This window comes from Marmota flaviventris, chromosome 1 (assembly GCF_047511675.1).
Source record: "Marmota flaviventris isolate mMarFla1 chromosome 1, mMarFla1.hap1, whole genome shotgun sequence".
NCBI classification, from domain to species: Eukaryota; Metazoa; Chordata; class Mammalia; order Rodentia; family Sciuridae; genus Marmota; species Marmota flaviventris.
Genome location: NC_092498.1, coordinates 158,742,889 through 158,760,620, shown reverse-complemented (window position 1 = coordinate 158,760,620; position 17,732 = coordinate 158,742,889). Strand labels below are relative to the sequence as shown.

General features: G+C 33.4%; 1 protein-coding gene and 1 long non-coding RNA gene across 2 annotated transcripts in view; one reads left to right on the top strand and one right to left on the bottom strand.

Moving 5' to 3' along the window:
- Window positions 1–17,732, bottom strand: part of LOC139707300 (zinc finger protein 420-like) — a 105,973-nt gene that overhangs the window by 23,017 nt on the left and 65,224 nt on the right. Inside the window, exon 2 of the mRNA XM_071618405.1 lies at window positions 1–108. This exon is cut by the window's left edge and continues 19 nt beyond it. Coding sequence (XP_071474506.1) covers window positions 1–108 — 108 coding nt within the window. The remainder of the gene's footprint in view (window positions 109–17,732) is intronic.
- Window positions 1–17,732, top strand: part of LOC139707305 (uncharacterized) — a 127,932-nt gene that overhangs the window by 102,278 nt on the left and 7,922 nt on the right. The gene's annotated exons all lie outside the window — the stretch shown is intronic.

Genomic DNA, 17,732 nt, shown 5'->3' with positions numbered 1-17,732 from the left:
ATAGTTCTCTAACATCACATCTCTGTATAAATTCTTCTGAGCAGGTTCCAGGCATTCCCATTCCTCTTCAGAGAAATCAATGGTCACATCCCTGAATGTCACTAGTTCCTGAAATAAGATAAATAATAAATAAGGAGACTAATTAATAAATAAGGAAAGTAAAGAACACACTGACCATATGATTATTCATAGTTTTTGTTAATTGACCTATTCAGTTTTATTTCTATTTTATCAACTAGTGCATTACCTTTGGCCTTATGAAAATCTCCACAAATCTGCAATCCTAAACAACATGCCCAATGAAAACATTCAAGGCCAATTCATACACAAAGCGCTTTCTTTAGATATTGTTTTGTAAAGTCCAATAAACTAGCCAATGAAGGTTCAGGAAGGATTACAATAGACTATATCTATAAAAAATACGACTTTTAAAAAATAAGTAAGCAAAACCAAAATGCCATTAGGTATTAGTTATTTATATGTATATGTGGGTTAAATTTAGCTTCTACCAAAGTGGAAACTATCCTGTCTACACATCCTGGGCTGTGCCTAAATTTTTCATATTATTTGCCTTGATCACAAATAGTACCTTGCCTTTTAAGAATTTATTGGCTTTTTAATAAATTGCAATGGCTGAAGCCAAAATTAAAAGTATATTAGCCATCAGTAAATTCAATGTCTCTCTCTTTTTTTAAATTTTTTACAAAGTGTTAGCCTTTCAGAAAAACATAAGAACACAGGGTAAAATTATTTCTTAGGGGACTTTTTATCCAATTAATCTGAAAATAGTCACTTCAAATTTTAATGCAGTAACAATCATACTGAAAAAAAATGCCTAGGCTTTTAATTAATAAATACCATTTTCAGTGCAAAAGATTTGCGGATGTATTTGTATTTCTTTCAAATTTTTAAAAAATCTCATTTCAGAACCAACACATAAGGTACAAAATAATTTTTATAGAACCTCATTTCCATGATCAACTTCATTCTTGTTTTCTGAAACACTTAAAATATTATCTGAGTATTCTTTTAGTTTAGAATTATAGTTTTTGTTTAGCTTACACACTGAAAATATGAGAAGTGTCTAAAAATATCGACAATTGGTGCACAAAAAGGAGGCAGTATATTAAGTCATTCTTTCACACTATAAATAGAACTAAGGTTAGTAAACACCAAATTTTATGTAGATAAGTAAACTTCTTTCTGAAAGATGACAGATATCAAACTAGTTTTACAACAGTTTAATGAGGGGCTTAGCACATGTATTATAAGCTTGATTTTTTTCTACAAAAACGTTTTGGGGGCTGGGGATGTGGCTCAAGCGGTAGCGGGCTAGCCTGACATGCGTGCGGCCGAGGTTCGATCCTCAGCACCACATACAAACAAAGATGTTGTGTCCGCCGAAAACTTTTAAAAAAAAAAAAAAATAAATAAATATTAAAAAATTCTCTCTCTCTCTCTCTCTCTCTCTCTCTCTCTCTCTCTCTCTCTCTCTTAAAAAAACGTTCTGGCAGCATTTTGGGGAAATAATAAATTTACTGAGAATATAACAACATATTTCTAAAGGGGGCAAGAATACTGATTATTTTCCTTAGAAGTGAAATACTTGTCATAAAATGTATGACAGTCACTTTGTAGGATTGCGTACATTTTAAAAATACCGATTAATCTGCAGGGAATTCCACATAGGCACATTTAACAAAATTTTCTCCATCTGGTAAGGTTTTCGTATAGGTGACTCCTACCATTTCAATCATTTATTTTTTTTTTCCTTTTTGCCTCTTTATTTTCTACTTCCTCTTCTATTCATCCTTCTCTCTTCCCATACTTGCATTTGCTGCTCCCTTTTCTCTCAAAGAAGAATCAGTTAGTTATCTGATAGTCCTCAAGGAGTTTTTTCCCCCTATTTGTTTTGCAGTTTTCTTTACCACTGTTTTGATACCAATGTTGTCAGTATTATAGGCAGTTATACCAACATTGATGACAGAATCCAATGCATGGTGTGTAACCTCTCCTGCATTGTGCTCATATTTGCATCTGACAATTTGTTTCAATAACAATGATATAAGAAACTTTTAGGTAGACCTAAGGGGAACATTCATTGAAGACTGTGAGTTTAAAATATATTATGGGATTTATAAATGTTATTAAAATAACAAGCAGCAATGTCAATCCTTTTTTACCATTTCAAATTTACACATATTACTCTTAAGAGTTTTTCACATATTGATTCATAACAACCAAAATAATCTGATAGTAATAATAGTATTTTTCTTTTATGACATTTTCTGAAATGTACACTAAATGGTACAACCTGATATTTACCAAAGTTTATTTGTCCTGTAATTCTGGGGGTGGGGTGGGGAGGATAAACATTAAGTTCAAAATAAATTAAAACAATTTTCAGAGCAAGAGTTATTATAAATAAGAAGAGTCATAGACACATGTTAAGAAGACATAATCAAGTCAATGAAATGATATTTATTTTATGGGCACATACATAAAATTGTAACTTTCTATACATAAAAATGGATAAATTTTCTTGTAAAATAATAAATTTGGTTTTTAAAAAAGTTATAAATCTATGGGGATTGAGCCTTTTTAAAAAGACACTATAGAGATAATCACATTTAAACATAAAAAATAAACAAGAATTACATTTGTGAGTCTTAAACATTCTTCAATTTCCCTTGTTATTTATAATTTGTTTTGAGATCTATTTCATAATTTTCAGACATTTCAATCATATGATTGTTGTTTCCTTAACTGAAAATTCATGGAACTTTTGTGGTTTGTGTCTGGGAACTGGAAGCAAAATAAAAAGAAAGCCTACAGGTTGCAGTCGGCTTCATGACCTCCAATAATAAAGCAAACACCTCTGGTAAACAACAGGCAGAACATTCATTGTCCAAAGAGAAGCACAAGAAAAAAGTTATAAAGAAGAGATTCTGTATCAAATATGATGGTTTCCAAAGGTTATTTAGAAAACTCTTGACAATGTTCTTAATGAAAACAAGAAAATGTTTATCTTTAAAGAGAAAATCTGAGAGGATTTGGGCCAAGCAAATAAGGCTAAATCTGTGCAAGAGCAGATTGGTATGAAGTCTCAATTGACATAGAAGGACATATCACTGCCGTGATACCAGTGGACAAGTCAAAATATAATAAAATGTAAAGCCCAATGTCAGTCTACTCATAAAAATACATTAGTTTTATGCAATTGTTTAGCTTTACATGTCTCTTATGCTCTAAAGTATATGTCAGTAGGCTTTCTTTAGCATTCTACAGAATGAATCTGCCCTAATTACTGCATCCTTTCAGGGCTAGCTAAGTTGTTAGGGACAAAGGATGTGCATTTCTCAAGTACTTAAAGACAATGGAACATCTAAACATAAAGTAAACAAAGCATGTTTCATTTCTTCAGCAATGTTCAGTGAGCCCAAAACATCCCCAACAGAAGTCTAGATTACCAAGATTTTTTATGCTCCTTTTTCAAAAAGAAAACTTTTTCAATCTTGCAGGTCATGCAGTCATGGCATGAATTTACAAAAGTGTAAGAATGGAAGGGAGGCTCTCAATATAGGAGATATATATGGGTATATATATATAATGTAGAGTTAAATTTGACTATTGTGAGAAGCAAAGGAAGTAAAGTAGGTAAATATGCTAAACACAGATGTGAAAGATAGAAAAGGAAGACTGCAAGTTCTAAACATGAAGTACTTTAGGAGGTAAATTTAATGCAGCCCCTGACCTGGGCCACACAACTGGAGACCAAGCATGTCTTCTTCCCTTGTCCTTCCCTAGGCTTCTTTCTCAGGAGTGACTGTCCACAATTCAAACCCACATCTTGAAAATAGGCCTCTAAAGAAACAAAACATGTGGTTCTTCAAAGACTTTATTTGTAGGTTCAAGATTAATTTAACTAAAAGTCATTTAGCTCAGACCTCCCTGATTCCAAATTTTATTCATATAGTTTTAAAGGAGAAAAGACCCCTTTAAATGAGTAAATACATAAAAATATTCGCATTTAGTGAGTTTTGTTTTGTTTTTTATTAGGGGTTGAAACTAGTGTCAATTTACAGATTTACCACCGAAAAATATCCACTGAAATATTATTTATTTTTCATTTATTTGTTTATTTAAAACAGGGACTCCATAACTAGTCAGGGCTGATTTTATATTTCAAAACATAAACAAACAAAAGCACCCATTTTCCCAGAAAATATATAATTTTGGTGCTATCTCCACAATAACAAATCATTAATATAAATCATATGTGAATAATTCTAGGATTTGCCAAGCCATATCTCACATGATTTAATGTTAGCTTAAAATGTCCAGATAATAATATATATGCCTGACTCTTACAAGGGTTCAAAGAAAAGGAACAGATTATTTAATATATCTGGAATTCACCGATTTAATTACAACACAATTTCAAAGAATCGAGTTTGTTTTTCTTCAGCCAAAATGGAAGAGAGATTTTTTTCTACTTACAGATAAACCATGGAATTTTATCTAAAATAAGCTACCAAATAGAGCACACATGAGAAACCACTAAAAACACTTTTGGGTAGAAGAAGGCCAAATAATATTCTTACATAATGTAAGGGCAAGTTATTTTCTAAAACTCAAGTTATATCCAGTTGTTTTGGTTATATCTGTTACATTTGAAGCTACAGAAACAAAATATACTTTACAGTTAGAGAAAAGTTAAACATGAAACAAGTTATTTTGTTGTTGTTGTTTTGGTCCCTTGTTTGTTTTTGTCTCTTTGTCTTTGTCTTCCTTTGTATTTCATTTTGTCCTAAGGTGACAAGCCAAGGGAAACAGTACTGAATATAACACACATGCAGGATCCAAGGGTATAGTCAAGAAAATCCTGGCATCTAAGACATTCTCCCATCCCTTTTTTTACTCACTGAAATACATTGTGGAACTTTTATATGCACAACTGTGTGTGGGTTTTGTTGGAACTTTGGGATAATCTTCTTGCATTCACAACTCAGAGAAAATTAAGATAGGAGAATACATTCTATCTGCAGTGAATTGAGGCTAAGGAAAGAATACATACGGAGCAGTTACATAAGTAGATTAATTGAATAATGGGAGATGCTTCTAAGCCACAGGACAACTAATTTTTCCTGTGACTCCACTGCAACCCTCAGGATGTCTTCTAGGAAGATTTTATAAGGAGGCTGATAGTCTATTGACAATCCAAGTGAATGGCCCCTGTGGGTACCAAGGCTATTCAGCAAGCAGTTCTCAAATCCATGACCAGGTACAAAAATAGGACAGTGGACCAGGGCATTCGACTTAGTAAAGTTTCTCTTTCAGTAAGCTTTTCAGTTCCTATGACCTAAACAACTATACAAAGAACTCAAAAAATTAAACAATAAGAAAACAAATAACCCAATCAACAAATGGGCCAAAGACCTGAATAGACACTTCTCAGAGGAGGACATACAATCAATCAACAAGTACATGAAAAAATGCTCACCATCTCTAGCAGTCAGAGAAATGCAAATCAAAACCACCCTAAGATACTATCTCACTCCAGTAAGATTGGCAGCCATTATGAAGTCAAACAACAACAAGTGCTGGAGAGGATGTGGGGAAAAGTGTACTCTTGTACATTGCTGGTGGGACTGCAAACTGGTGCGGCCAATCTGGAAAGCAGTATGGAGATTCCTGGGAAAGCTGGGAATGGAACCACCATTTGACCCAGCTATTGCCCTTCTTGGACTATTTCCTGAAGACCTTAAAAGAGCGTACTACAGGGATACTGCTACATCGATGTTCATAGCAGCACAATTCACAATTGCTAGACTGTGGAACCAACCCAGATGCCCTTCAATAGATGAATGGGTAAAAAAAATGTGGCATTTATACACCATGGAGTATTATGCAGCACTAAAAAATGACAAAATCATAGAATTTGCAGGGAAATGGATGGCACTAGAGCAGATTATGCTTAGTGAAGCTAGCCAATCCCTAAAAAACAAATACCAAATGTCTTCTTTGATATAATGAGAGCAACTAAGAACAGAGCAGGGAGGAAGAGCAGGAAGAAAAGATTAACATTAAACAGATACATGAGGTGGGAGGGAAAGGGAGAGAAAAGGGAAATTGCATGGTAATGGAGGGAGACCCTCATTGTTATACAAAATTACATATAAGAGGTTGTGAGGGAAATGGAAAATAAACAAGGAGAGAAATGAATTACAGTGGATGGGGTAGAGAGAGAAGATGGGAGGGGAGGGAGGGGGGATAGTAGAGGATAGGAAAGGTAGCAGAATACAACAGTTACTAATAGGGCATTATGTAAAAATGTGGATGTGTAACCGATGTGATTCTGCAATCTGTATTTGGGGTAAAATTGGGAGTTCATAACCAACTTGAATCTAATGTATGAAATATGATATGTCAAGAGCTTTATAATGTTTTGAACAACCAATAAAAAAATAAATTAAAAAAATAAATAAAAATATAACCCTTTTTTAAAAATTGAAAAAAAAATAAATAAACAACTAAAACTAATAACTTAGAGGTGAAAACATTTATTTTACGTCATACTTTTAGAGAATGCAGTTTGTGGTAGGCTCATTCCTACCATGGCATAAACATCATGGAAGAAGGACATGGAGAAAAGGTGTTCAGCTTTAGGGAACCAGGCAGTAAAGAAAGACCAAATTACTGAGAGAAGGTAATCAGATTCAGGGCTACACTTGTGACCTACTTCCTCCAACCAGTTCTGTCTTTCCACAAGTCCAGTTAGACTAATATACTGAAGATATAGAGCACTCATGAAACAATGTAAAGTCTATCTTTTAACCTTCCTGCAACTGGGGACCATGATTACAACATGTGTGATTTGGGAGACATCCTAGATAAATGCATAACAGTTGTCAAAGATATTCTGATAAAGTGACCACGCCCAAGAAAGTCAAAAGTGGGAAAGGCAGAATCCAGTGAATGTTCTCTCCTTTCTTACCATGAGAAACATTATCCTCTTTAAAACAATTATTTTTGAAAGGATCATCCATTATTCGTGGGGAAATAACAATTAAATCACTATGCCAGTTTCAAATAGTGCAGGGAAAGGAAAAAAGATATTTGAGGACTTGTGGAAAGAGTTCAAAATTGAAGGCTTCAATGTCAGCTCAGTGAGCAGTCAGAATGAGGGAATGGGGATCTTCAATTTAAAATCCTGCTTCTCATATTGTGAAAGAATCAGAGAAAATGAATGAACCCTGAGGAGAAAGGAAGAACTAATGTCCTCAGTCAACAAAGCTACTCTTTGACTTTTTGTGTACTCAACACAAATTGTGGAGACATAGAAATATCCAGTAATAGCTCCTGGCAGACACTGTCCAGAAGTTTTAGCTGCTGGCTCATCTGCCACAGCATGTCCCAGAAGGGTCATAGGGTCATGAGGTCAAAGCAGTGGTCCTTGATCAGATGAATGTAAAAATAATTTTAGGCAGGACACAGTCTCTCTACAGCTGATTCACCCTTTCTTCAATGAGCTACCCTCATCATTTCAGTATTCCCAGCTAAACATATTCTTAACTATCTGGCATTCTAGGTATTTCAGCATGCTTTCTAGAGTTCTGCATGACCTGCACTTCAGAAGAGGCCTCTACAGAGTTACATGGACCTTACAAGCAGAGAAGACTCCAGAGTTCCAGAGGCATGATAGACAAAGTGCTGTGAGGCTGTAGAAGGACGACCCCTCATTTATGACTGCTGACCCAGTTGAACAGTTCACACCAAGAATTCATTACTAGACAGAGTTCCAGGCCCCACACAGACATAGAATAACAGTAGACGCAATTCAAACCCTGCCTGAATGATGTCAGAATAATACATCCTTAGCTGAAGCTCTTCTAAACCTGTTTCTTCTTTTCAAGGGACCTTTGCATTTTATCAGAGCTTTACCTTGGCTTTCAAGAACTGGGAGTTTTCTTACCGTTCCTTTAGTGGGCTACTCCTTTATTTTCCTTTCGGACATGGAATCACCATTGTCTCTATGTCATATTACAGAGATAATATTCAAACAAGAAAAATCTGGACTCTGGACAGAACTGCACAAGAAAGAACTGGCTACCATACAAAGGAAGGAGGTAGTAGAGGCTGGTGGCTATACAATCAAGGCTTCTAACAATTGTTCTCTCAGTCTATTTTCATCAAAGAAAACCAAAGATTTTACAAAAGGAAAACAATTATTAAACACATAAAAATGGGAGTTGGACAGAAGCACTACTTTTAAATTAAATAAAATAACTTATTAGCTCACTTAGGTAAGGAGTCTGTTTGAAACACATTTCAAAAAGAAAACCTACTCGCAGAAGAATATACATTCACACATTCCAGATTCTAATTGATGAAGAGTAGCTCCAGAAAAAGCCATTCTCTGGAGATGAGGCATGGGAATAATATGCTTTAATTCTCGGAGCTTAATATCCCCTCTGGTCCCTTAAGATTTTTTCTTTTTTTTGAGAAAATTAAACAAGCCCAAAGAAGAAACTGATAAATTAAACTCCACTAAAATTTAAAAGTCCATGAAAAGGTAAGAGGAGGTGAAAAGAGATAATGCTACCTGAGAGAAAATATGTATATGAAAAGAGTATCAATAGAAATGAATTATCAGTGAAATATGTTAAAAAAGATAAAAGTAATAAACATACAAAATGATTAAGCAGAATAAGATCACATAGGAAAGTGCTCAATGTTGTAGGTTTACTCAATGTTGTAGGTTATCAATAAAAAGTAATATATATTCACATGAAAAGTAAGGGTAAATGTTCCTAAGGAATAAACACACATGCATGCAAGGCACCATGGCTGATATGTTTCACTAATATTTACCAGTCAATTTATGTCAATCTATTTTATATAATACACTGTTTCATGTAAAGTGTAAAATATTTATGAAACACTATTTGGAGACAAATAAAAATAACACTGTCAATATAATGAAAAGAAAAAACATCAAACAATTCAAACTCCATAAGCAGTGCAATGGGTGAATAAGCTCCAGAAGTTTACTGCAAAGACTAACCCCCTATTATCACATATATGGTGCTCCCAATTTTATCTGTAACAACCAAGGCACTGATTTTGCATATTCCCAATTATTCTTTCATAAATAGTTACTGGACAGCGTTTTACCCAGTGGCAAGAACAAGATAATTTTAACAAAACTTGGCTTTAATTTCCCTCCCTCCTTCTATACCATTAAAATTGACCTGCTTCAGCCTAAGCCAAAATGTATTCTTTTTATGCCCTGTCTTAAGTATGTAGCTTTTCTTGAACTTGTGACTTTCTTGCCCTACTTCAAGTACTCAGCATTAACAGCATGTGCCACTATGCCTAGCTCGATCTAAATTCTCCAATTTTCATCAATGCCTCCAATTCTGAACTTCCTTGTGTTTTATTTGCTCCTTCCTATGGGGCGGGGGGAAATAAGTCCACTTCATGCTTTGATCATAACCCTTGCTGTTCTATCACTGTGGCTTATTTTAAAACTAACTTTTTTCCCTTTTTCTCTATTTCCACTATGTCTTTATAGCCATAAAGAAAATGAGATTGACCTTTCTTCCATTAAACAAGCTCTCCATCCTTCAGAGCCTGTACCACAGAAATGAAGAAATCCATGTACTCCAAATTGGTATAAATGTCAAAAATTAGTGTCATGTATAATGAAAATAACAAATAAAACTAAAAAAAAAAAAAAAAAAAAGATCTAAGAAATGACACAAACTCTCTCTCAGGACTACAAGTAAATTATGTAGGGACACCTGGAGTGTACCCGTTGAAATCGCCTGGTCCCCTTTACCCCTGAAAATTAAAAACACAGATTCTAAAACAGAAATCCCCTGAATTTCTCCTTTGGTAGCAAAGCAATAAAACCTCGATTTTCCTTTTTCTCTCAACTTTGTACTCATTACTGTTGTATCGGAACAAGGACCAAAACATCTGTATCAAATTTGGTGTCTAGCAGGGGACCTGAGAGTGCACCTGCTTCAATCTTCATAAGCAGGCCTGGAACTCTGTGTAATTTTGCTTCCATTATAGAGGATACAAAGTGGTTGGTTGATAAGCCTGTTGAAGCCTAATCACTGGAAAATTAGGAGATGGGGTAAGATTGCCTCAAGTTGAACTGGAGGTGCTTTTCCTCTAAGTAAAGGGGAAAAAGAAAGATACCTTCCCAGAAACTACCAAGGCTCCTTTTGCTTCAGGGAATTTCTGTCTTCTCTACCTTTATGGTATGAATTGCTCCACCATTGGTTTGCTTTGGGGAAAAGGAAAATGAATGCAGTAAAGTCATGACAACTAGCCACTTGATAATCTCCTTCACTTTGCGTAAGACCCTTGACTGCACACATCTGCTTTCCTTCAGATGTGCATCTTGTTCCTATTTGTGTAAACACCTTTGGCACCATTGGTGGAGAAGTCATGGTTAAGTTTAAGTATGAAACATAATTCCTGCCCCTCCTTGAGGGGAGTGTTAAGCTTTTTGAATTCCTTGTATATCCTAGAAATTAACAAAATGTCCAGGTGGCAAATATTTTCTCCCATTCTGTAGATTATGTCTTCATGCTCTTTTATTTTTTTGGAACACAGTGTAAAACCCAGGACTTGACAAATGCAAGACAGATGCTTTGCCACTGAGCTAATCTCAGTGTGATTGTTTCTTTTGCTGTGAAGAAGATATTTAGTTTGATGCCACCTCATTTATTCACTTTTTAAATATTTTTTTAGTTATACATGGACACAATATCTTTATTTTGTTTGTTTATTTTTATGTGGTGCTGAGGACTGAACCCAGTGCCTCACATGTGTCAGGCAGGTGCTCTGAGTCACAACCCCAGCCCCTATTTATTCATTTTTTTATTATAGAGTCTTGTTCAGGAAGTCAGTTCCTGTGCCAAGGTGTTGAAGCGTTAGACCTACATTTTCTTCTAGTAGTTGCAAGTCTTCTAGTATAATTTCTAAGTCTTTGATCCACTAAGAGTTGATTTTTGTGCTGGGTGAGAAACAGGAATTAACTTGAATTCTATTACATATAGATTCCCACTTTTCCCAAGACCATTTGCTGAAGAGGCTATCTTTTCTCCAGTGTGCATTTTCAGTACCTTTGTCTAATATGAGGTAACTTGTATGTATGTATGTATGTATTTGTTTGTTTGTTTTTAGTTGTAGTTATACACAATACCTTTTATTTATTTATTTGTATGTGGTGCTGAGGATCAAACCCAGGGCCTTGCATATGAGAGGCAAGTGTTCTACTGCTGAGCCACAACCCCAGTCCCGAGGTAACTTTTTATGTGAGTTTTTCTGTTTTCTATTCTGTTCCATTGGCATTTTTGCCTATTTTGGTGCCAGTATCATGTTGTTTTTGTTACTAGAGCTCAGTAGTATAATTTAGAGCCTAGTATTGTAATACATCCTGCTTCATACTTCTCCCTAAGAATTGTTAACTATTCTAAGCCTCTTACTTTTCCAAATGAATTTTGCTGGCTGCTTTTTCTATTTATAAATGCCTTGTTTAACAGAAGTGGTAAAATGGGATATCCTTGTCAAGCCCCTCTTTTTAATGGGAATTATTTCAGTTTCTCCAGTTAGAATGATGCTTGTCTTTAATTTGTCATATATACCTTTTACAATGTTGAGGAAATTTCCTTCTATCCCTAGTTTTTCCAGTATTCTATACAGGAGTGGAAGCTCTATTTTGGCAAATACATTGTCTGCAACTTGAGATAATTATGTGTTTTTTGTCTTTAAAACTATTTATGTGATGTGTCACATTTATTGATTTCCATATGTTGAACCAACTTTGCATCTCTGGGATAAAACCCACTTCACCATTGTGAACTATTTTTGTAATTTGTTTTTGTATGCAATTTGCCAGTATTTTATTAAGAACGTTTTACATCTATGTTCATTGAGGATATTGGTGTGAAGTTTTCATTCCTTCATGTGTCTTTGTCTGGTTTTCATATCCTTTTCTATTTTGTGAAATAGTTCAAGGAGGATTGATGTTAGTCTTTAAAAAGGAGAATCCATAGAGTCCTATACTTTTCATTTTGGGTAGGTTTTTGATGACTTATTAAATTTTATTATTAGAAATTTATGCTTAAATTTTCTATATCCCTCTGGTTCAATTTGATCAGATCATATGTCACTAGGAATGTGTCAATATCACCAAGATTTTTTGGTTCACTGAAGCATAAATTTTCAAAGTACTCATTTATATTTCTGTAGTGTTTCTGGTGATATTTTCATTGTCTTTATGGGTTGAATAATTTGCATTTTTATTTAGCTGGACTAAAAATTTATGAATTTCATATTCTATCAAAGAACCAACTCTTTGATCCATTAATTTTTTTTAATTTTTTATTTATTTTTTTTGTTGTTGTTGTTAATGTCAATTTCAATGTGTTGGGCTCTGATTTTATTTCCCATCTAGTATTGGCACTCATACTGATTTGTTCTTCTTTATCTAGAGTCTTGAAATGTAATGTTAGATTATTTGTTTGGTGTCTTTCTGTTCATTAAATGAGCTCAATATTATGAAATTACCTCCTAGGGCCACCTTCATAGTGTCCCAGAGGTTCTGATATGTTGTAATGCTGTTCTCATTTACTGCTAAGTGTTTTTTATTTCACTCCTTATTTCTTCTCCTTTCATTTCATCAGTATGAAATGGCCCTCTTTGTCTTTTCTGATTAACTTTGGTTTGAAGTCCATGTTATCTTATATGAGGATAGGAATCCCCTGCTTGTTTATGAGGACCATGTGAATGATTTTTTTCCCCAAAATTTTTACCTTGATACTGCAGATCTCTTTCTTTTTGAGTAAATCATTCGGAGACAACTAATTTTTGGGTCTTAATTTTTTATTCAATCTGTCTTTTTTTAATTATTATTTTTATCAGAGTTTAGACCATTTACATTCAGTGGTTTTGTTGTATTTTTTTAAGTCATGCAGACTGTGCATTACTTATTGTATTAGAAATCATTCACCTACTCTCACAGGTCAAATACTTCAAAATTAAATGGAACACTTTTAAATATCTGAGAGGTCAAGAAAGAAAGTACAAGATAAGTAAATAAAAAGGGCTTTGAACTAAGTACTAAAAAAAGCTTAAAATATCAAAATATCTCAAATGTAACAGTACTGAGAAGAATAATTATAACTTAAATTATTAGTATCAAAAAGAAGCTAGAATAACAAATTATTTTTTAAATATGTAGTAGGAGAAAAAAATAAGAGTAGGTGCCAAAATATATAAAATTAAGAAAAAGAATACAGCTAAAATTGGACTAAAATAAACAAGTCTAATCAGGAAGAAAGAACAGAAAAACATAACTTTACAGATGCCAAAAATATGTTACAGTAATATTACAATTGTATGCCAACATATGTGAAAGCTTACATAACGACTCTATATTAGAAGGATTCATGTGCTGCTAAGAAAGTATATTCAGTCACTGATGGATGAAATATTATATGTATACATACATATATGTCTTAAGTCTAAATTATCAATTGTATGTTTTACTTCTATAACTTTTTTATTTAGTTATTATTTGAAGATCTATCCAGTGGTGACATAGGCATATTAAAAGTGCCAAGTATTATTGAATTGTGGTTTATTTCTTCTTCTTTAAGTTAGCATAAACTTATTTTATTTTTTAATTTGTTGTAATTAGTTATACATGATAGTAGAATGAATTTATACACTTTGATATATCTTACACAGATGGAATATAATTTCTCATTTTTCTGAGTGTACATGTTGCAGAATCCTATTGATCATGTAGTCACATATATACATGTAGTAATAATGTCTGTTTTATCCTACTATCTTTCCTATCCCCACATCCCCTCCCCTCTTTCCCCATCACTTCCTCTACCTAATCTAAGGTAACACTATTCTGCCCTAGTGCCCCCCCACACACACTCACACACCTTATTGTGAATTATCATCCACATATTAGAGAAAACATTTGGTGTTTGGTTTTGTGGGATTGGCTTATGACATTCTCCAACTCTCATCATTTACTGGCAAATGCCATAACTTCTCTCTTCTTTAAAGCTGAGTAATATTCCATGAGTATCTATTTAATATTTTCTTTATCCATTCATCTATTGAGGGACACCTAGGTTGGTTCCATTGAGAAGGATTTGTTGGATGTACATAGATGCTCCATTGTTTGGGTATAAATATGTGATTGTTTTGTTGATGTTTGATCCCCTTAATACATATGAAATGGCTTTCCTTGTCCCTTCTCATTAATTTTGCACCTTCTCATATCCGATAAAGTTCATTTTATCTGATGAGGATAGAGACTTTTGTCCCTTCTCATTAATTTTGTCCCTTCTCAGATAAAGTGGACTTTATCTGATATGAGGATAAAGTGGACTTTATCTGATATGAGGATAGAAACCCCAGCTTATTTACATGATCCATGTGAATGAAATGATTTTTTTCCATTTTTTTCACCGTCAGTCTTCAGATGTCATTTCCTATGAGTTCAGTCTCTTGGAGATAGCACATTGTTCAGTTTTCTATTTTAGTTCAATCATCCAGTCTATGTCTTTCGATTGATGACTTTAGTCCACTTACATTCAAGGTTATTACTGAGATGTGCTTTGTATTCCCAGACATTTGGGTTTATTTCTAGTTTTTAAATTGAATTAGTTTCTCTTTTTTTCTAATTTATTTTATATGACAGCAGAATTTATTACAAATTATATTACATATATAAAGCACATTTTTTCCTATCTCTGGTTGTACAAAAAGTAGAGTCGCACAATTCGTGTCTTCCTACATGTACTTAGGATAATAATGTCCATCTCATTCCACTTTCTTACCCCCATGCCCCTCCCTTTCTCTCCCTCCCCTTTGCCCTATCTAGAGTTCATCTATTCCTCCCATGATCCCTTAGTTTCTCCTTTGATTTCCTATATTCTTTTTTGTAGTTCCTACCTTTGTTGGATTTGATTTTTTTTTCATTTCATCTTCATAGAATATTTTGTTGGCAATGTTCTGTAGTGCAGGCTTTCTAGTTGCAAATTTTTTAACTTTTGTTTATAATAGAAGGTTTTTATTTTATCTTCAGATCTGAAGCTTAAATTTACTGGGTATAGGATTCTTGGTTGACACCCACTTTCTTTCAGAGCATGATGCATGTTATTCCAGGATCTCCTAGCTTTGAGGGGCTGGGTTGAGAAATCAGCGGAGATTGGAATTTTTATCCCCCTATATGTAATCTAATATTTTTTTCTCTCACAGCATTTAAAATTCTGTCCTTATTCTGTATGTTAGGAATTTTCATTATAATATGCCTTGGGTCTGTTGTGATTTTGTATATTTGGGGTCCTATGAGCCTCTTGTATTTGATTTTCCATTTTATTCATTCGGTCTGAAAATTTTCTGATATTATTTTATAGAAAAGAATGTGCACTTTATTGGTTTGTATCTCTGCACCTTCATCTATCCTGATGAATCATAAATTTGTTTTTTATGTTATCCCATAGTTCTTGGAAGATCTGTTCATGATTTCTGAAAATCCTCTCCATGGTCAAATCTATTTTCAAGATTATATATTTTGTCTTCATTGCTTGATGTTCTGTCTTCTAAGCAGTCTGGTCTGTTGGTAATACATTCTATTGAATTTTTAACTCCATTTATTATTTCCTTTATTTTGAGGATTTATGCTTGTTTTGTTGTTGTTGTTGTTGTTTTTTTAGAATCTTTGCCTCTTTATTGAAATGATCTTTAACTTCATGTATTTTCTCTTGAATTTCATTTCTTATACCATCATTTACTTTACAGATAAAATTTAACTATATACATTCTAAACTCCTTACTTAACATTTCTTCCACTGTGGTATTGATGAATTCTGTTATTGAAGTATCTTGGTTTGTTTGGGGCAATTTTTTCCCTTGATTTTTCATGTTTGTTTGTCTACCCATCTAATAGTATGGATCTCAGGTAGGAGAGTTTCAACCATGTGGACTTTATTGTTCTAGAAGGTTTCCATCATATCACTGTTTAGGGGAATACAAATAATAAGAACAACAATATGCAGCATTAAACCAAATAGTTCCCACTATGATGTCAAAAAAGTTAATTATCACAGTAAAGAGAAATGATATGATCAGTTATTGCCTACTATAAAAATAGAAAGTTTCCAAATGTTTTATAATTTCAAATTGTGGACAGGGAAAGGAGAGAAGTCATATACAATGTAATGATTATAAGGGAGGAGGAGAGAAGAATAAATAAACTTTTAAAAACAGTAAAATAGAAAAAAATAGATTTGCAGTTTGCAGAAGAAAAGAGAGTATCAGAAGAAACAGGTAGGAGAAGAGAATATATGTGTATATAAATTAAAAAATTAAGAATTAAAAACAAAATCAAAATATACTAATCAAAACATCCTAGTTTACAAAAAACTAACCCATGAAAAATAGCTGCCTTCAAAAATGGTAGAAAATAAAACATGAATTGTATAAATGTTCATGTACCATTAAGGTCACAATTAAACAAAGAAAAAGAATTGTAGAAAATCTTGATGAAATGTTAAAGGATTCTTTCCTTTGGAGTTCAAAAAGTTCTCAGCATTTCAGCAGTTTTAGGTGGAGTCATTTGAAGAGTGCTCACACTGAGTGTTGTTATTGAAAGATGCTTTTTATTTCCTGTCATTTTAAGTTATTTCTAGCTTTTAAGTTGAATTAGATTCTCCTTTGATTGAGTATTCTTCTATTGTTGTTTTTCCCTTTGCTGGCTTTGGTTTTTATTCTCTGTGCATTCTTGAAATATTTTATTAAGTTTTATAGAGCCAGATTTACAGGTGTAAATTCTTTTAACTTCCGTTTACCTTGAAAGGTTTTTATTTCATCTTCAAATGTAAACCTTGATTTTGTTGGATACAGTATTCTAGGTCCACACCCATTTTCCTTTAGAGCTTGGTATATATTATTCTAAGACCTCCTAACTTTTAGAGTGTGGGTTAAAAAAATCAGCTGAGATTTGGATAGGCTTGCCTCTAAATGTGACTAGTGTTTTTCTCTTGCTGCTTTTAAAATTTTATAATTTTTCTGTATACGAAGCATTTTCAAAATGATGTCTTAAAGTAGGTGTGTTTTAATTTTTTTTAAATATCTGGAGTCCTGTATGCTTTCTGTATTTAATTTTCCATGTTCTTTTTAAGATATGGGAAATGTTCTGATATTGTTTGACTGAAAATATTGTGCATTACATTAGTCTGTATTTCAAAGCCTTCATCTCTCCCGAAGAATCTTAAGCTTAGCTTTTTAATGAAATCCCATATTTTTAAAAAGTTTTCTGCATGGTCCTTTAACATCTTTTTTTCCATAGTCATCTTTTTTTCCCCCATTCAAGATTATATATTTTGTCTTCAGGGCCTGCAAATGTATGTATCTTTCCCATGGTTTAGTCTGTTTGTGATGCTTTCCATCAAATTTTTAATTTGATGCCTTCATTTTAAGGATTTACAACTGATTCTTCTTCATGATCTCCATCTCATTATTGAGGTAATATTTTATTTGCTGTATTAGCTTTCTGATGTTGTTTTTTATCTGCTCTCTTAACTCATAGATAAGCTTTACCAAGAACTTTCTGAATTCCATCTCTGACATTTCCTCCACTGTGGTGTCCATAGGGTCTGTTGTTGAGGTATTCTCTATTG